This window comes from Periplaneta americana, chromosome 9 (genome assembly GCF_040183065.1).
Source record: "Periplaneta americana isolate PAMFEO1 chromosome 9, P.americana_PAMFEO1_priV1, whole genome shotgun sequence".
Taxonomy (NCBI): domain Eukaryota; kingdom Metazoa; phylum Arthropoda; class Insecta; order Blattodea; family Blattidae; genus Periplaneta; species Periplaneta americana.
Window position 1 is genome coordinate 111,551,906 of NC_091125.1, and position 21,466 is coordinate 111,573,371.

The 21,466-nt window shown below is 38.3% G+C and overlaps 1 protein-coding gene across 1 annotated transcript in view; it reads right to left on the reverse strand.

Moving 5' to 3' along the window:
* Positions 1 to 21,466, reverse strand: part of Lim3 (Lim3 homeobox protein) — a 180,253-nt gene that overhangs the window by 12,137 nt on the left and 146,650 nt on the right. The window contains exons 4-6 of the mRNA XM_069834210.1: positions 18,620 to 18,822; positions 16,270 to 16,453; positions 9,052 to 9,206 (exon numbers count right to left, since the gene is read on the reverse strand). Coding sequence (XP_069690311.1) covers positions 9,052 to 9,206; positions 16,270 to 16,453; positions 18,620 to 18,822 — 542 coding nt within the window. The remainder of the gene's footprint in view (positions 1 to 9,051; positions 9,207 to 16,269; positions 16,454 to 18,619; positions 18,823 to 21,466) is intronic.

Below are 21,466 nucleotides of genomic sequence, written 5' to 3' on the forward strand. Positions count from 1 at the left end.
TTTCTTCATCCAACAGGCTGCTTATTCATATACGTAATCCTTTCTCTTTCCATACCTAGCGCTTGACGCCCGCGCATGACGTCAAAGTCAGAAAAATGCGCTTGCTTTGACATCACTGCTCTATAGAGTACAGAGTAGGGACATCGTATTTGAACAGCAAGTGGAGCTAGAAATAAATTAATGAAATAGGCCTACTAAAACATGATACAAGTTAGGTCATATGTCGTACAACAGATAAAAATGCTCGTATCGTAAGGTCGTCATTGTGTATGGTATTAGGCCATCAGTATCGGGGTAACAAGTTATGATGTGACTACAGAGATACCGCTCTGGAATCCCTCAAATTCGTCACAAAGTGTCGCAAATACGATATTCACACTCCAATGCCCAGGTTGATGCTAAAAAAGCCAATAGGGAGAAAAAAGCTCGCGTGTGTTTGCACGAACGGGGGGAGGACATTGTGACCAGACGAGCCATGAAATGGTATCAGCTATTCATAGCATTATAATGTAACAGATGGTTTAATCGCATTTGGGATTCATGCGGGACGTCCTCAGATTTGTATCTGCGACTCCGTGTCTGTTGTTAAACATCAGATCCACCTTGCCCACCCCCTTAGAAGCTGTTTTCCCCCTGAATTACAGCAGCGACATAAAAAGTCACGTAAGGGGTAGTGGTGACGTATTATCCACCTGACTGCCCTCCACATATGTCGCATCATAGCGTGACCGGGGGGCCTTCTGGCTGCACGCAGGGGCTTTGCTCTGCCTGTTAATTTCGTACCGAAGAGGAAACCTTGTGAAAAATATAATTTTGAAAGTTGACTTTCATGATTTTTCTAAAGTAGAGCTACTTGTGCTGAAGACCAAATTTTGTAGATTTGTCTAAAAGTTATGTCGAAAGAAAGCGGAAAAAGGAAAAAAGGCAAGGAAGATTAAATTACAGGAAAGGGAAAGGAAAACGAAATACAAGAAAAATGTAAGATAGGGAAGGAAACAAAACATAGCTAGTCTAATAGGACACCTCATCTATAAAGTCAAATATTATATGGTATCCATTAATTTTTCATAAGGTATATGCTTTTAGGTCTTGTATAAAACGACATATCCTACATTTACCTCGTTTATAACGCTATTGCAGCCCATGGACCAAGAAGTACTATAAACTTACCAACGTATAACTTATTCGTAGACAATGAAAAAGCTTTCGATAGGTTGTTGCAAAAGAAACTCTTAAAAATAATGTAACCTATCTATATCATAAAAAAGAACAATAAAACGTCTAGGTATATTTTAGATCGAACGTAGTTATTGACAAAATAATTGAATGTACAAGGAAACATTCTCTTGGGGGCACATAAAAAAGTTATTTTTTTTCTTCCACCATGTTAATAATGTCAAAACAAGTGCTTATAAAATTTTGGAACTAGAGCACAATTGCGAGGACCGTCCAGGAAGTAAATTTTCCTGGGCCGTTTACAGAAAGAAAACACAATATCAAGGAAAAATGTATTGGAACAATTGATAAGCTGTTTTTCAACATATTCTCCACCGGAATTGAGACATTTGTCATACCAGTGGATCAAATTTTGTATCCCTGTGCTGTAGAAGTCTGCCGCCTGGGATCGGAACCAGTGTGTGACAGCCGTCTGCACCTCTCTGTTGATGCCACGGTATGACAAATGTCGCAAATCCAGTGGGCAATATGTTGAAAAATAGCTCAACAATTGCTATATCTGTTCCAATAAACCTTTCTATAAAAATTGTATTTTCTTTCTGTAAACAGCCCCAGGAAAACTTACTTTCTGGATTGTCCTCGTAATTGCGCTCGAGTGGCCAAAATTTGTATAAGCACTTGTTTTGACATTATTAACATCGTGGAAGAAAAAAAATAACTTTTTTTATCTGCCCTCATGAGAATGTTTGCTTGTTAGTAATAAATCAATGAATATGAATTAAGTTAGACAAGGCTTTCTCATATTTCCTGTATTATTTAATATTTATACATACATATAGGCATATAAGGATGTAAGGTTTTCAATAACAGTAGGCCTAGATGACTAAATCCTTAACACCAAGGGAACAGCATTTTCCTTTGCCATTTTGAGTTATTTATTTTTATTTAGTGGGAAATGAACTTTATTTATAGAAAAAATGGCAACATCGCAGTAGAATCTGCCAACGAATGGAAACACCTTCTTCGCAGCACTGAGGACGGTTGTGTAGTCAATATCAACATCACAGGGTGAGTATCCTTATTTTCCGCTGTAGCTAGACGTTAGAAGCAAGCGTCTCGTAGCAATGTTGCCAAACATCCATTAATTAACTGATTTAATAATAATTAAAATATTAGAACACTCTTAAACCGTAAACGTGACAGAAATATTATGCAAAATTATTTTAATTGGTTCATTTCATGACGCTTTATCTACTGCGATGGTTATCTAGCGTCTTAGTGAAATAAAGGTGATAATGCCAGCGAAATGAGTCCAGGATCCAGAGCAGGAAGTTACCCAGCGTTTGCTCTTAATGAGTTGAGGGAAAACTACGGAAAACCCCAACCAGGTAACTTGTTCCAATTAGGAAATTAATCTATTTGTTGGAACCGAGAACTCTAATATAAAGATGTTGAGAAAATATGTAAGCTATTATTTGTAAATGTGGTTTACAGATAATGGGATGAGAATTTGCCATGTTGTTGTTGTCTAGTCAACTGTCCGAAGACAGGAACGGTTGACGAGAGGTAGAGTCTTGGAACGACGCTCGAGGAGGGAGGTTGTGGGACAGCCATTGGGGGCTGGAGTTTAGTTTAGCAGTGGCTTGTGATGGTATAATGGATAACCTGGTCTGAGGAGAGATGTGAACTGCTGCTGGGATGGTCGCTAACTACATACTGTATAGTCGTGCCCTGGCTGTGGAGTATTGAAATTCTTTGATGATGGCTGCATCATGGTTGGAGGAAGACCATTGTTGCTTGATTTCGAGACTGGCCTACCCACGATTGTAACAGGTTTTTCACTATTAGTGATTGTATGTTTCTTTTCATTAATATATGTATATTTACGTTCATACAGACTATTACGTAATTTGTATTTATTTAAAAGAGTCCGCTGACATTAGTCAGTTGCATATTTCCTATTGTTTTTGCTTTTTTTTATATTGCTACCTTCTACCACATTCATTAAGGATAGGATTGTGAATCAGTTTAATTTACACTTAATTTCTGTTAATACAGATTATGCGGCTTTTGTCTGTAATGGCGAATGTCAGTTGAGGGTAGATTATTTGGCAAGCCAGTCCCGAAGGATCAGTAGATGGGTTAAATTCAGCTTCATCCATCTTGTCTGTTTTCTTATGGTATGTTCCCTTTGTGGACCATAATTACTAAGCCTCCCCTTCACATATTATGTATATACATTTATTTCTCTAATCTTAGGTAATCTTTCATATCTCTAAAACCTTGTTGTTTTTTTGTTTATTTTCTTATTACCTGAATTGTAACGTAATAAATGTTATCAGGTAATTTATTATTTGTTCTAAGTGTTTTACTTGTTTCACCTCACCTTCACGAGACAATTGACCCTATTGTACGGTTGGCGGCAGGGTTAATTAAACCAGAGGCAGGCTGTTTCAATCTAAGCTCAGAGGAACAAAATGATAGACGATTCCTCCATTCAGAATTCGTTCCTTAAAAAAACTCTCATTTAACTAGCACCTTCCACGCCGTAAGGTCATTAACTCATTAGGTAATGGCAAAAACAATTAAAATCAACCTTATAGATAGATCACATGAGATGAAAAATAACGATCAATGATAAACCGAGAGCACAGGTAAGTAATTCCGATTGCTCGGCATTCAGCATGTCTTAGGTCAAAGGAACGAAATAAACAAGAAATTAAACAGGCTCTATCCCATGTGTACGACAATAGAGGACACCAAAAATAAGATTTTAGGCTAATAACCACGCAGCTAAAGTTTTATAGAACTATGACGGTGGTAGAGCAGCTGGCTACGGACTGGAAGGTCAGGGGTTCGATCCCAGGTGGTGACAGGATTTTTTCTCGTTGCCAAACTTTCAGAACGGCCCCGAGGTTCACTCAGCCTCCTATAAAATTGAGTACCGGGTCTTTCCCGGGGTAAAAGGCGGTCAGAGCGTGGTGCCGACCACACCACCTCATTCTAGTGCCGAGGTCATGGAAAGCTTGGGGCTCTACCTCCATGCCCCCCAAATGCCTTCATGGCATGTTACGCGGATACCTTTTTTTTATGACGGTACCAATGTTGATATATTAATGTGAAAACTACACAGTTAACATATCCGACATAAGAAAGATCGAATGAAAATCCTGCGTTCTGTATCGGGCTACACTTTAATGAACAAGAAACATAATCAGGAACAAGAGATGAATAATTGAAAATATTTAACCTAAAGGACAAAATACAAAACCTAAAACTCATCTTGTATGAACATATACACAAAATGTCACCAGATAGAATACTACACATTTTACTGCATTATATTATAGCCTACCTAAAGAAAGAAGTAGATCTATTGTCCATCCATTAACAAGATAGAAGGACTCACAATCAGTCTCTTCAAGTGGAAACAGGCTATGGCCTAATTCCAAGAAGCAGCAATAAAAGAACAAGAAATAATCAAGAAATAACAACGAGCCACAAATGCCACTATCTCAAATTCATTTTATTAAGAATGATAGAATGCATCGAGAAGAAGCAGAATCAAACTGTAACGTTGGTGAAAGCAATCTGATGTAGGCCTATGGTAAATAATAACGTATCCAGAAGTTTTTTTTGCGATTGCATGGTGTGAAGGTTACATGCAATTTTTACAGTGTTCATAAGTTATATGTACAGTGCATACATTTTATCTTTCCCCGCTCTCATATGTGCAGCTGCTCTGTGTACTGCTTCGCCCGCTTTACATCCGCGAGCGGGAGAAGGTAAAGTGTATGCACTATACAGAGTGTCCCATTTATCTTGTGCACCTATTATAACTTTTTTGTTTGGATAGGTATTGGAATTTTTGTTTTTGAGCGTTACGTTAGAACGAGGGGCTAACATGAGTGTGGTGATTTGGTGCATGTAACTATATTATGGTACAAGATACACGTGACGTCATTAATTTTTCAAATAGCACTACATACTTTAATCATGTTACACTGATTACACATATTAAGACGAGTTCAAAAATTTATCAAATGTCACTTTCCTAATCAATAACAACAACAAAACGAAACAAAACGTACTTCCTATGTGATAATATTATGCTTTGAGAGTCATCAGAAGATGTTCAAAATGGTGACCATTCACAGTAATGCACATTCGAAGGCGTTCCCCGAAAGACGGTATGACTGCCCGGCATGTCGCTGGCTGAATGGACACATAAATCTGTCGAATGCGTTGCTGCATGTCGTCTGGTGTTATCAGAATGTTCTGGTGCACACTGTCCTTTAGAGTTCCCCAAAGAAAGAAATCGAGTGGCGACAGGTCCGGAGAACGTGCAGGCCACTGTACGTGGATTGTGGCGTCGACAATGTCGTTTGTTAACATGTTAAGACAACAAACACACAGCAAACGACGTGTACAGACGTCAGTCGTCATTCGTTTTGTGTAAGTTAATGCACAAGAGGAATGGGGTACCACAACAAAGGGCACATTCTGATGGCATTCATTTTGCATTTTGTTATTGTTACTGATTGGGAAGGTGACATTGTGATACATTTTTGAACTCGTCTTAATGTTGTAATCAATGTAACATAATTAAAGTATGTAGTGCTATTTGAAAAATTGATGACGTCACGTGTATCTTGTACCATAATGTAGTTACATGCACCAAATACCTACACTCATGTTAGCCCCTCGTTCTAACATAACTCTCAGAAACAAAAATTCCAATACCTATCCAAACAAAAAAGTTATAATATGTGCACAAGATAAATGGGACGCCCTATATATTAATTATCCAGGGTGGAATTGAAATAATTCTGCAGATTGAAAGGGACGACAGGGTACACTTAAAGAAATAGAAAACCTATATTACGTTTCGTGATTAAATGCACGGTTAATTGGATAATTAAGTTGGAAGTTTCAAAAGTCTGGCAAGAACGCCGCTAACACAGTCGTCTTTCGTCTCGTAATATAGATGTAAGAGGTTAACGAACTCAGGTCTGTCTCTGGACGCGAACCTACCTCTCTCGCTACGACGTTGCAATCTGCTCGCATCGTTCTGTGGCTTGAAATTAGTGAGTTTTAAATTAAATTTACATGAACACCGTCCACGCTATTGAAATACGCCAGATAAATGATTCTTTATTAGATATGGACAAAAATAACGATCCTACTGGCAATAGTTACCGAATAAAAGGGTAATAAACATTTAGGAAAAAAACATTTTCTTCTGAGAAAACTACGAACTTTCCACCCTTATGGTAGGCTATTATAGTTTTTTGTTACATACAACATGACCTATTCGCTCTGAAAATTTGCAGGGTTATTTCACTTCCATCCTGTACACATTATTTTATATATAATTCACATTTAAAATGATAAAATTTTAAAACAGTCATTTGAACATTTTTAAATTTAAATCAGTTACATATTAAAAACCTTAATATAACATACAGCTGTTTAATGTACAAGCTATACATGTTTCGAGGCTTGCTGCCTCGTCTTCGAAACGTGTAGGCCTAGGCCTATAGTTCCTACATTAAACAATTATTGTATAAGTATTATATAATATTTAATATGTAACATTTAAATTTAAGTGTTCAAATGACTGTTTGAAGACTGTAACAATTTAAATGTGAATTACATAAACGAGGGTTAATCAAAAAGTAAGGCAACAAGAGCTCTCGCGGGTGACGTATCCCCCCTCTTTTTCGAATTTTCCGCCAGGTCCGCAGCAGCAGACCACAGCTTATCACTCAGTCGTTAGATGGCGCATTGCGTCAGATCCTCGCAATATCAGTTGTAAGATGACTGCCAGCATGGAAAGACAGTCAACAGCGGAAGTGCGTAGTGCGATCCGGTTTTTGCGTCTGAAAGCATCTCACCAGCAGAAATTCATCGTCAACTTGTTGAGGTGTATCGAAACGGCGCTTACGGTGGGAGGTAGTGGGCCAATCTCCCTACAGCCCCGACCTGGAACATTGATTTTCATCTCTTCTGACCGTTGAAGAAGCATCTGTTTGGTAAGCGATTCAACACCGATACGGCCGTTCAACAAGCTGTCATGATGTGGCTTCAGAGGCTTGACACAGATTTCTTCTATGCCAACATCGATGCCTTGGTCTACCGATGGAACAAGTGTTTGGACAAGCATGGTGACTGTTGAAAAGTAATGCATACCAGTGCCCTACTACTGTGTATCAGTATATCTGCCTATGAAATAAACCTTGTCCACGAGAACTCTTGTTACCGTACTTTTGGAAGCACCCTCGTATATGCCTATTATTAGGATCCAGAACTGTTTTCGCCACGCAGAGAATTTAGCAATTCAAAGATTAAATATCACTGAGAAAGAAGATGACGTTCATGATTGTAACTGTGATGACGTGGACCACCGTGACTTTGGAGCATATGCAACAACAGTCGATGATGACGTTAAAAAGACACAAACAGATGACGGACGATATTGTAACAGAAGTAAGAAATAAGGATCGCAATGATTATGAAGATTTTGAAGATGAAGAAGGAGAAGAAAAAGAAGAAGAGGAATAAGAAAATTCCGAATTGTCAACGGCCACTGTGAGTGAGGCTTTAGAAGCCATTAGAGTTTTGAACCTGTTCTGCTAAGCACAGTAATTGTGACGTAAATTTTGGACGTGAAACGTAATTTACAAACTGTGGTTTGCCAAGCAGTAGAACGCAAATAAAATGACTAAAGGTAGGCGCCCACTTACCGCAACAGATCCGTACGGCGTGTTCGGATTTTTATTCTTTGCATTATTTGAAATGGAGCATCGCCCACTTGGCCGTATCGCCTCTGTTCGCATGACCGGATTCCGATCAGAATTCTTATTAGAGAATTCTAAACGGATTTCCGGTACGGACCAAGATCGAAATAGAGAATATCATGGCAAATATATCGATTCCAAGACCTCCAATCGCGGTAATATTGAAGGTATAATGAAATGGATGACGTGAAGCTTATTTTATTAAGTCCAACAGTATGAAGAGCTTTATAATTTATGAAATTAGAACATATGGGATGAGATTGGGAAAATACTAAATTAACCAGGTATGTCCTTCATAGTTTATTTAAGTTACAGAGCTATTCATTTTATTTCCAGGTTCAGTTCAGAACACTACAATGAAATAATGCGCTCTAGCAGTAAATTACAACACTATTTGATTATTTATTCGGAAATGCAGATAAATGAGCGATGCTATAATACAAATGCGAACGCAACGAACGAATTTTTTTCCGATAAGTAAGCGCCTACCTTAATTGTTGTATGTACAGTAGCCTAGTGGTAAAAAAAAATCGTACCGACCCTTGTAGCTGATTTCAGAGTCTTGTTCACTCCAGAGTACGATAGACTGGTAACTAAGGCTTTCGTGGTTCGAATCCTGCCTGGGAAGGAAACTTTTTTTTGTTCCTTATTCAAATTTATTCTCAATACTTTTCGAATGTAGCGATATTTTACTACTTAATTAACTTATTATTCCCAGAACATGAATTTTACCAGCAATCGAAAAGTATTGGTAATACATTTGAATAAGCTTCCCAAGCAGGATTCGAACCACGAAAGTCTTAGTTAACAGTCTATCGTGCTCTGGAGTGAACAAGGCTCTGAAATCAGCTACAAGGGTCGGTCCGGTTTTTTTTGCCACTACTGCACTTCTAATTGACGCAGTTTGGCGAGCAACTACAACATGTTACTGGAAGCACTGTAAAAATGTGTGGTGAACATTTTCCAGTAATTTTAAATTTAGAATTTACTGCAATTTAAGTAAAATACTATAAGAGTAAATGACGGAGTAAAAAGCATAAGAACTCTAATACAGAATAAGAAATTCCTGCCTCACCGTGCGTGTGGCTGAAGTTAGACTCGAGGTCCATTTTGTCGTCCTTGTCGTGCAGTTTCTCGTGGCGGGGCGAGGATCCGCCTTTCATGGAGCGGAAGTACTGACTCCAACGAGTCCGCCCCGCATCCTTCTTCAGCCGCTTCTCCTTAGCTCTTCTGAAACAAGACAAGACACGTAACATTTTCTACCATCATGTTTTCTGTTCCCGGATTCTTCTTTAACATTAAGACCATAGACCACACTAGGCGGAAATTTCATAACAGTATTTCGTCGAAACCTCCTATAATAATAATAATAATAATAATAATAATAATAATAATAATAATAATAATAATAATAATAATAATAATAATAATAATAATAATAATAATGATAATAATAATTTATTTAATCTGGCAGAGCTAAGGCCAGTAGGCCTTCTCTTCTGCCCAACCAGACTCTAATTATAATTGAATACAATTTGGTTACATAGTTATTATGTGGTAGTGCAGAAAATAATTTTTTCAAGAGAAATAAGACATTAACTGAAAGTTAATGGGCGTACATAAGAAGATAAAATAATTCGGTAGAAAACGTTGGTGAATATGAAATGATGAAATGTAATGATTAGCCTAAAAATGTCCCGTTGAGGGCAAAGGCCTCCTCCTATAGAGGGAGAGCACTATTTGTCTCACGCGGTGAGCTGCTGCGCGTAAGAGATGTTTGCTGCTTCGAATTGTTCACTTGGTTCACATTCTGCACTGTTTTGATATTGTTCACTTATCCTGTTTCTGTCGCACTGCTTTTAGTTACTGTTCACTTGTCTTCTTATGTTTTTCCAGTCTTCCCTATTTCTTGCCCTGCTTAACCATTGGCTTCCTGCACGTTCACTGAAGAGGTCGCCCCATCTTCTTCTTGGTTCTTCCGCTTGATCTCTTGCCAATGCGGGGGTCCCATAGTGTGACTTTCTGAGTTCATCTTCCGTCTTGCAACATGGCCTCTCCACTTTCATTTGGTGTTGGTGGCTTGCAGTGCTGCTGGTGAATATGATGAACATAAATGATATCATCGAGGATCAGTGTGGGCATAATGATTTTTAATTAATTTTTTCTTCCTTCTGAAAAAATATTTTCTGTCCTGTCACATAGGAGGTTTCATAAAAATGACGATTTGTAAGTATGATTTCAGACTTGCACAGTGTCCAAGCGCATCAATGTCGGTTAGTGTAACATTACTACCTAACCACTAGTTAAGAATTTTTACGGTAGTAAATGAAAATGGCAGCCAGATTCACAGCTGATAATTTGGAAGACAAATTATTCTATTTGGATTACTTGGATAGGAATGACGGTGAGCTTGAAGTTGTGTTAGTGTAAGAGGGAAATCTTACTAGGAAACAAGTAACAGAAAATTTCAGGATATATGTCGTTTCTCGAAATCTGCCTTGTCGTTTCTGTTGCAACAGATGTATTACAGAATTTCTGGCGCGTGTCCTTAAGTAAAAATCCAGTCGATGAGCATTTGTTGCCAGTGCAGCTGGGAACGGTACCATCCACGTACACGTCACATCAGTAATCGCCAATCACAGTTGTCAATCTTATTGCCCACTGGCTGTGGCAAAGGCAAGATACTCGCATTTTGCGTTTCTGGAGTGTGTCCTTGAGTACATTGCCCAGTCAGTGGCATCTGTTGCCAATTCGGCTGAGAGTAGTGTCACTTTCTAAACATAAATCACGTCAGCAATCTGCCAATCACAGCTGTCAGCTTCCTCGCCCACACACTGCGGCAGAAATATGATATTCTCTTTCAACATTCCCATTTGTTATTTCACACGCCAGAAACGGTGGCTTTGGTTGCAGTAATGTGGGAATATTCCGAAAACAGAGATAATCCTGTTTACTCTTTGATCCTGCTGCTTACAACATTACGAGTCTATGTAGATATAATTGGTAGGCCTATTTTCAATATTTTAAGAGAGAAGCTGCCATGGTGGTCTAGTGGCTAAAACACTAGACATACTCTTGTGGACACAAGTTCGATTCCCGGCGTACCGTACTCCGATTTAAATTTGTGTTGGACAAGCCCGTGGTCCAGGTAACACAGGGGTTTTCTCCGGGACTTCCGGTTCTCCTGTGGTATCCCAAAAAATCTCCATTATCATCTCATCTCATCACGGGTGTAAAGTGAACCAGCCTCCTAAGGCGCACTCTCGCAGCGACTCTGTCGGTAAATTGGCCTACATAACTGGCTTCATATGGACGAATGGCGAAAAGTCAAGTATCCGCCATTAATTAAAAAATGATATTATGGAAACGCTGGACGGATGCATAGATCTGCAGTACGAATAATTTGTGATGTGAGCAATGCAATAGCAAGGCTTGGCTTCAGGTGTAGGGGAGAGTTGGGTAGTATCGGACATCGGGTAATACCGGACAGTGCGTTTCTTTCATCTACCACCGTATTGTAGTACCTTAATGACATGGTTACGTTTCTGTATGCGACATCACAGAAACGTAACCATGTCATTCAGGTACTATCATCTGGTGGTAGATGAAAGAAACTCACTGTCCGATATTACCCGATTTAAGGATGGATGCTGGGGTAATGTACAGTTTTCTCTTGTAAATGAGTCCCTGAATTGTACACACTTTCGCATTAATTTCCTGGAGGTATAGATATTCCTGTCTTTTTTTATTACTTTTTATATCTAGTAATTAAAACTATCACTACCTACAGACGTGGACAAATTATTAGACTAAAACGTTTTTCTTGGAAACATAATATAATTCGTCATATCAACTATCAGTATAATTCATAGAGTCTCTATTGTTGTAAATGTGATTGTTTACATTTTCTGGTATATTTTTCCAATGGTTAAGTATATTTTATCCGGCTGTGTTGTCCACACCTGTGGAGTAACGGTCAGCGCGTCTGGCTGCGAAACCAGGTGGCCCGGGTTCGAATCCCGGTCGGGGCAAGTTACCTGGTTGAGGTTTTTTCCGGGGTTTTCCCTCAACCTAATACGAACAAATGCTGAGTAACTTTCGGTGCTGGACCCCGGACTCATTTCACCGGCATTATCACCTTCATTTCATTCAGACGCTAAATAACCTAGATGTTGATACAGCGTCGTAAAATAACCCAATAAAATAAAAAAATAAAATCTGGCTGTGTTGGTACTACTGGTGTTTTAATTATATACTGCAGAAGATATTCAACAGTCTGTTCTCCCATGGCCTGCAAGAAGACGGGACATGAACAAAATTCAAAATCTGTGATCTATACTGTAGACGAAAGTGAACAAAAAGAGGCTTACTACAAAACGTGGATCATTTAAGCACTGTCTGATATCTGGCTAAATGATGCTGATATTCAAAGAAAGTGCCAAACTTTGGTTTCCAGCATCCCTGAGAAAATCAACGTGTTAATAAAGAATAAGGGAATGTTCACAAAATATTAGTAACCTCCAGACTCAATTTTCTGTTCATTATTTCTGTCCAAAATATATTTTTGTTTATTATTTCTGCCGATAAATACAGCTTTGTTGCACATATAATTAATTTTGTCTAATAATTTGTCCACGTCTGTATTTCAAACTCACTTTGGGATAGGCCTATAGTTGTTTGAACTTTTTATGTTTTTTTTTTCTTCCATTTTGTAAGATTTTAATCTTAGAACACGGAAAAATAAAGAAATGCGACTCGGAAATATAACAGCGCCGAAATGAAAAGAAATAGGCCTACAACACGAAAATATAGGATACGTTGTTTGGATGTCGGACGGAGTAAGCATAGTAATTTTTAGACGTTAACTATCATCTTTGCAGAGTTATGGATGTTTTCCTTTTGTCACTTTTGTAGAAACAGTCAGTCACTACAGACTTTATCCTGGTTAAATGAAGTGTCAAATAACTATATGCAAGTAATCGATGATTATAAATGGTGCACCGAACATTAAAGCGCATGATATCTTTTAGCATCATATTGTTCACATTTACATGAACAAAAAATCAGGCAATAGGCCTATCGTTAATGTTATTCGATTACAAATTCAACTGAGTATACATGCGCTTTAGCAATCGTGTCGTGGGGGATCTGTAATTAAATTTTCTCAATCGGAAAGTTCAAATAGACTACGAGTATTTATTTAAAACGAATCGCAGATAAAAAAAAAAACTTTTTACTGCCTCGTTGATTTACATGACATGGAAACAGAAACACAGACTTGCAAAGTTTAGTTCGAAACAAATGAGTCTACTGTGTCTCCATTCCTGCTACTTCGAACTGCGCTGTGAAAGACGTGCGCCCAGAATTGTATGACGAAAGCACTAGCTTGTTTTCTGAGGAGACAGGGTGGATACATGAAGTATAGGAACCACCCCAAAGTCGAATGGATTTTTCCTTTCCATTTGTCTTCTAGATACTTTTATTTCTCAACCACCCTACCCTCACATATCCTCTTCACCCCTTGCGATTTCTTCTCTTTTCTTCCCTTTTTTCATTTCAGTAGACTGGCGGCCTCGTTTCAATTTGCTGATCATCCCCTTTTCAACTCACCCTCCTTATACTAAACCACCCCCATTTCTCTTGGAGCTCTCTCTTTAGCGTTCTAGATTTTTCAAAAGTCCCAAGAGGGAATGATGTGCGGAGAAGGGGTGCGTGAAAAGAACGGAAACGAGTAAAAAGAAAGAGTAATGTTGGTGGTGGGAGGGTTGGATGAAAGTGACGTATTGAAGAGTGGACCAATCAGGATGCGTGCCCAGACTTGATATGAGAGGCTGTCAAAAAGAAGCCATATTTATTCTCAGAAAATTTCTGTCTCCCTCTTCCTTCCCGCACTGCTGCCTTGATCAATATACGGCGGAAGGCAATGTCTTGAGAGGGTGGGAGCTGTGCAGGGATGTTGGTCCAAAACCTTACAAGAACGAGACTACACCACCCCCTTCCTCCCACAGTGTGGTGGCTTCCTCTGGAGCTAAACCAGGGTAGTTGCTTCCACCCCAACCTCTCAACCCTCTCTGTCCCAGACTTCCAGCACAATGTCTTAAACAAGGAAAGTCGTAAACATCATCAATTAAGAGCGCTGTGTAAGAAAATGTCGCCAACTACAACGTCGCTTAGAATATTAATTATTGTGCTACAACTTCGTCAGACATTCCGGCCATAATCGTCTGCTGTTTTTACGATCAAATTGGTAGACTATCAATAAAATCTTGGCACTTTTAAATTTGATTAAACAATAAGATGTTGATAAAGCGTTGTAAAATAACCTACTAAAACAAAACTGAAACAAAACACTAATTTAATTGAATATAATTGAACTGCTCTGCTCTGGACGCGAACTTTTCTAACCAAAAAAGTGGGCAAAACTTATTCAGTTATGGATTCCTCATATGTATAGAAGAACAAATATTTAATAATGCTTGGTTTCTGAGTAGGGATGGCAAATATGATCATACTGCACTCCAGTATGTTTGTTTGCTGGAATTATTAGACCTATGATGCAATCTGTTTACATTTCCTTGGATTAACTGTTCAAAATTTCGACCTCCTGTCTGAATGCAGGCCGCAGCTTGTCGAACATGCTTAGCCTCCACGCTCACCAGATCTCACCCATTGCACTACTTCCTGTAAGGGCACTTAAAGTCATTGGAGTATTCGATTTCTGTGGTTAATGAAGGCACTCTTCTGTCAAACAATAAAAACTATGCCAGAAATTTGAGAACATTTTAGGACCTCTATGAGAACTGCGGCCTGTAGCCTATTCAGTCAGGGGGTCGACATTTTGAACAGTTCATCTAAGGAAATGTGAACAGAATGCATCAAAATAATTCCAGCAAGCAAACGTATCTAGCGTATTTAGTGGAATACATTATGATCATACTTGTAAGCCCAACTCAGAAGTTTTGCCCACTTTTTTCGTTATACTCTGTATATAGTCTGATTTTAGTTACGTGTTATTATGTTAGTGTATGTCCGTTTTAAATAATCACAATTCGGAGGTGAGAGACTGTATTAGTGGAATTGTTGAATGGCGATGGCTTAAGAAATAAACTACTAATGTATTAAAATCTATTCTATGTCATGATTACTACAATATTTTTCTCTTTGTAGTTATTTGATAGTCATTACTCTTCAAGGAACGACCACTCATATAAATTGAGGGAAAGAAGACAGAGGACGGACACTGGAAAGTTTTCTTTTCTCAATCGTACTATCAGGTACTGGAATGCTTTACCTGCAGACTTACTAAAGGCTTTACCAATAACCAAAAATGTATTTAAAAATAGGCTTAAGGACTTTACTAATAGACGGTAATTATACACAGTATTTAAAGGGTGTAAATGATATTTTGTTATTGAAGTGTTGTATCAGTGAAGAATTATGTTGTGTCAGTGAAATGTGTTGTGTCAGTAAAGTGTGTTGTGTAAGTGAAACGTCTTCCTGTCAGTGAAGCTTTATAGTTTATAATGGCAGTGCAAAGTATTTGAACAGTGAAATGTTTTTGAAGTGGTAGTGAAATCAGGATAGAATCAGTGAAATGTGTCGTAGTTCCAGTGCAGTGAGTGAGTTGACAGCGAAATGAGTGTAGTATTGAAAGGAACTTATGCAGATATGAACATATCATACTCGTGGGTTTTACTTCGAACTTAGGTTTAAGATACAAATTAGATTTACTTTAAATGTTATTTTAAGTGATCGTGCTTCATTTAATTTTAGGATGTTCCCTGTTATTATTATTATTATTATTATTATTATTATTATTATTATTATTATTATAAATTATTGTTAGTATTAATTATTAGTATTATTATTAATTGTATTTTTAATTAATAAGTTTATTATTGTCATTATTGAGTGAAATTAGTTATCACTGCCACCGGGTATATACCCATTGCAGTGTGAATAAATACATACATACATTATACATAATTTTATGCTCTTGGTAGTTCAAGAATAATTAGTTTAATTTAATTCTTCGAGAACACCTCCCTTACAGCCGCTTTGACAACATAGATCAATATAATTAACCTGAAAAATCCTACCTTAACTCTGTACCTCTGATAGAAGGTTGTTTGTTAATTGGCGGAGCAATGCTTTTCCAATAGAAATAGAATGAACATCAAGTGTACTTAATATTGGCCCAGAAGAAAGAAATACATAAGCTTGTACGATAAAACTGAAACATAGCGCCATGAACAGATTCTCGTTGAACTGAAGGTATGGGTAGACTACTGACCTGTTCTGGAACCACACCTGGACCACCCGCATGTCCAGGCCCGTGTCCTGGCTGAGCTGCTCTCTCACATGTCTCGCCGGCTTCGGACTATTATTGTACGCCAGCTTCAGCGTCTCCAGCTGCTTGGCAGTGATCGTGGTGCGCGGTCTCTTGTTAGGCTGATCACCGTCCATGCAGCCCCCATCTGCGTCAGATATTAAGATTTAAAAAATCCACATAGTTTTACTATGCTGCATATCTTTACGTAACACCACAGTCTAGTATATATGTACAGTCACGAAGCTTGAGTTGTTGAGGTTGCTAGGAACAATAGACTGTGCAGATACTATTTCGCATTGTCTGTGATGAGGCGATAGTAGCGATCCTAGTGGTTAGCAACTATCTATGGATGCATATTTACTACGTATTGAGCTTCGTGACTGTATATATTAGACTGTGGTAAACCTTTTATGTGTGGGTGAGATCACCTGTCGACAAGTGCATAGTCTATCTTTACTCTGCTGCATATCTTTACATAGAACTACGTGTGGGTGATGTCACCTGTCGACAGGTGTATAGTTTTACCAGGAGATTTAACTCTTAAGATATAAGCTGTATACTCATAAATGCTTCATAGTTTGCTGCATTGCGTCGGGGTGTGGTAGCTGTGTTCCGATCGGAATGATGGGAAGAAACTGGTTATAAGTGTTGTCAATCTGACAATTTTAACGTATATAATGAATAGCCAACTCATTATTTATATGATTTGTCAGTTTTATGGCATTAATATTATTATTGCTGAACTATAAAATCGTCTTTTTGTATAGTCGATTTACAATTTCAGTCGAAGACAAAGTAACTGTGTTAGCCACATTTGTTTAGATGGTCAGGAATAATTGAGTAGTTTAATATCAAAGACGGACATCTGTTGTCTCCATAGTTTTGATCTAGAGGCACTTTTTGTTTCACAATGTTCTTTGTAATATTTTAACAAAATTTATTTTTATAGATGTAGTGTTAGAGTTTGCCTATAGTTCACCATAACTGAAAAGAGCATGAAAAAATGTATAAGAATCCACATTATCTAAATTTCGATCTGAGGTCAGATGTCCGCCTTTGATATTAAGCTACTCAATTATTGGCAAATCTGTTAGTCCTATTACGTTTGAATATTAAAAACACAGTCCGTTGATGTGATCAGATCGGGTAAGGGCGAAAATGTGTTGTCAATGGTTTTCAGTTTAATATTCAACCATTATATCTATATCTACACATAAAAAAACATATGTTGTATGTAAATTATGGTTAAATATTTCATTTACGAGTAAAGTGTAAACTATTACACTCGTTTGGAGTGCAATATGAACTAGTAATAGTAAGTATCGAATAATTTCAAGAGAAAAATTGTTCTGTGGCCGGGTATCGATCCCGGGATCCTTGAAATTATTCAAGCCTGCTTCATAGGGAGCTTCTACCTGAAAGCCAGATTTGCATAATATAGCCATTACTGTAGGTACGTTAACAGAAAGCCACAATTTAAGTTACACAGAATTGTGTGCACTCAAAGTTGGGTTTTGGCGTCTTGTCAACCCATTTTGAGTTGTGGGACGAATTATGACGATGTTGTGTATAGTTCCTGGGGTAGCTCAATCGGTAGAGCATTCGTGCGCTAAGCGAAGGGTCCCGGGATCGATACCTGGCCCCGGAACAATTTTTTCCTTGAAATTATTCAAGCCTGTTTCACAGGGAGCTTCTACCTGAAAGCCAGATTTGAATAGTAAGTATTGTTTGTATAATGGATACCTTTAAGACCGATAGGGCTGTATAAAATGAGATATAGTTCCGATTTTACCACTATTGGCTTGTTTTAACATCGCTTCAATAGCCTCCCGAAAGTATGCCTATACTCATACACTGAGTTGGAGATCTTTTTATGTTATTTGCTATTTGTCAGAGAAGTTTTCGTGGCTGGCGCACAGAAGGAGAGGGGGAAAAAAAGACGAAAAGTCCGACCGTGGCCGAGTAGCTTGTCTTCTATCGTGGCGACCCGTGTTCAAATCTCCCTGGGCCTTGAAGGAATTTGTGGTAGACAAGACGGTCCTGAGGGCTCTTCTCTGGGTTCTCCCATTTCCATAATTCCACCAATATTTCACAATCGCTCTCTCTCTGCGAGGTCCGAGCCAGATCTCCAGAATAAATAAAACATAGCTGAAAGTTGCACACATTTGTGTTTAATAAAGACTATTTAAAAAAGAACGAATAAAGGGAAATAGTTCTTCTGATCTGTCGTATGTGCCAAAGAGACTGGAAAGGTTAGGAGGTGAGTATGTAAGTTACTTTAATTGGGAAATGAACCCGAACCCGAACGTACCTTTCGTCTTGGCGGCCTCGTAGTCGGGCTTGCAGACGAGCTTGCGGTCCTCCATGAGGTAGAACTCGTCGCCCGTGTTGAGTTGGCGGCTGCACATGACGCAGGCGAAGCACTGCAAGTGGTACACGTTGTCCTGGGCGCGGCGCACCACCTGGGTGGGGGGGATCCCCTGCTCGCAGCCCGCGCACTTGGTCCCGTACCGCCTGGAGCACCCACAGCAAAGCGCACCGCTCATTATTGCAACTCACCATTCCTCACACTGAGGAGCTGAAATGGCTGGCTTTCAGTGTCGAGGAGAACACATTGTGAGTACTTTCGGTCCCTTTCAAACTGTGGAGACTAATTCAGAAACAATGAGTTGCTGATATGATGCAATATTTGGATTAAAATATCAGGGAACAAAAGTTTTCGGAGTAAAAAGCTTGTTTTCGAAATAATAATAATAATAATAATAATAATAATAATAATAATAATAATAATAATAATAATTTATTTATTTTATTTATTTATTTATTTAAATCCACCACCAACAGAAGCAGGCTTCCAATTACAGGTGGCTTACACAGATACATACACAAAATACATAATAAGATAAAAAAAAACAAAACAAACAACACAAACGAAAGAAAGAAAATACATAACGGTAATAGATGCTAGAATATAATATTGCAGTTAATATAGTGCCAAATGTCAATATAGAGCAGCGTTGTCAGACACAGCCTAAACGGAGAAGAGCACTCCACTATAACTCGTTGCTTGCTCCGGTGCTTCCACAGACATAAGTTCACGCTCCGACTGGACGTCTCTAGCACCACAACCGATTTCGGAGCTTACAACTCTGACACTACTGATATAGAGAATTGTAAGTATTATACATAACAAACAATGGATAGTTCTTGAAGAAAACAGTTAGGGAATGGGAATAACAAAAGGTTGCCTATGACGTAATTCTGTTTTTTTTACATTGAATTGAAGGAATTTAAGAAAATAAATGTTATTCAATATACCGTTAACAGTCTTATAGAGTAAAATTTGACTATTTATTAATCGTCGAGATTATAATTAAAGTAAAAAAGTAACTAATTATATGAAATTTGCTTGTTATAAGACGACACGTGATGTTTTTTAAAATATAAATAACGTAAAAATCTTTTCTGTATCCTTTCTATTTGCATCTGATGGGACTGGAACTGAGGTGACCATATTACAGACGCAAACTCTAGCTTATTCCTAACTAGAGTTTTATATAAAGTATCAATAATAATAATAATAATAATAATAATAATAATAATAATAATAATAATAATAATATTAATTATAATAATAATATAACCACCTGCCACCGGAATACCCAGTCGGTTAAGGTGTTTGCGCTCGGGCTTGCGGGTTCGATTCCCGCTTGGGCTGATTACCTGGTTGGGTTTTTTCCCCTGAGGTTTTCCCCAACCGTAAGGCAAATGCCAGGTAATCTATGGCGAATCCCCAGCCTCATATTGTCAAATACTATTTCGCTGTCACCAATCCCATTGACGCTAAATAACCTAGTAGTTGATACAGCGTCGTTAAATAACCAAATAAAGTAGTAGTAGTAGTAGTAGTAGTAGTAGTAGTAGTAGTAGTAGTAGTAGTAGTAGTAGTAGTAATAAGCAGCCTCAGATGGTGGACTTAACGGACTACGACCCCTGTATACTAAACGGAAAAACGATTTAAGGATAGCGACTTGGAATGTACAGACGATGTTGAGACCAGGTAAAATGAATGAGATTGGCAACGAAATACTGAAATTTGGTATAGATGTTGTGGCCCTACAAGAAATCCGCTGGCAGAGTGGAAAGGAAGAACTAAGAAGAGATGACTGGATGGGGTCATCAGGGACCTAGAAATAATGGGAGTGAGGGGTTGGAGAAAGAAGACTGAAGATAGGACAGAATGGAGGACTGTTGTACGAGCGGACAAAACCCACCCAGGGTTCTAGTGCCAGTTGATGATGATGATGATGATGATGATGATGATGATGATGAGTAGTAGTAGTAATAATAATAATAATAATAATAATAATAATAATAATAATAATAATAATAATAATAGTACTTAAATGAAAGTGTAAAACATCATATAAAATATTCTGTAATTTATTAACTGTATCATCCACCAAGTGGAGTAACAGTTAGTATGCCTGATCGTGGAGCGGACCCGGGTTCAAATCCCGGTTGGGACAAGTTACTTGGTTAAGGTTTTTTCTGGAGTTTTCCCTCAACCCATTAAGAGCAAATGCTGGGTAACTTTCGGCGCTGGACCCTGGACTCATTTCGCTGGCATTTTCACCTTCATCTCATTCAGACGCTATGTAATAAAGCGTCGTAAAATAATCAATAAAAAAATTAACTCCAGCCAGTACTCTTTCCACCAGTGTTCATTCACTTCCCTCTGAATAAATGCAGTAAAAACTGTTTTCTCACCTGTTAATAGTGCACTCAGTTCTGACGTGAAATATGTATGTTCAAGGTACAAGAGAGAGAAATTATAACGTTTTGACATGAAAGGTTTGCTCTGACGTCACTCGAGGTACGACAAAAATGATCAGCAGCACAACTGGACAGCAGCAGGGCAGAGTCGGAAAAGATGTTAAAAACCTGGGCAGAGCGACTGGTGAGAGAGGTCGTCGCTGTCCTCGCTAGAAAAGGAATCCTAGCTCTTGTGCAGAGTGTGACGATTCAGTAAGCTCGGTCAGAAGTACGGGAAAACCATGGCTCCGATTTGTGAAGGCTTTAATTGGGAAAATGTCGAAATTTATGTGGGATACCATGAAAACAGAAATGCAATATGAACTTATGTCTCGCGGATTTC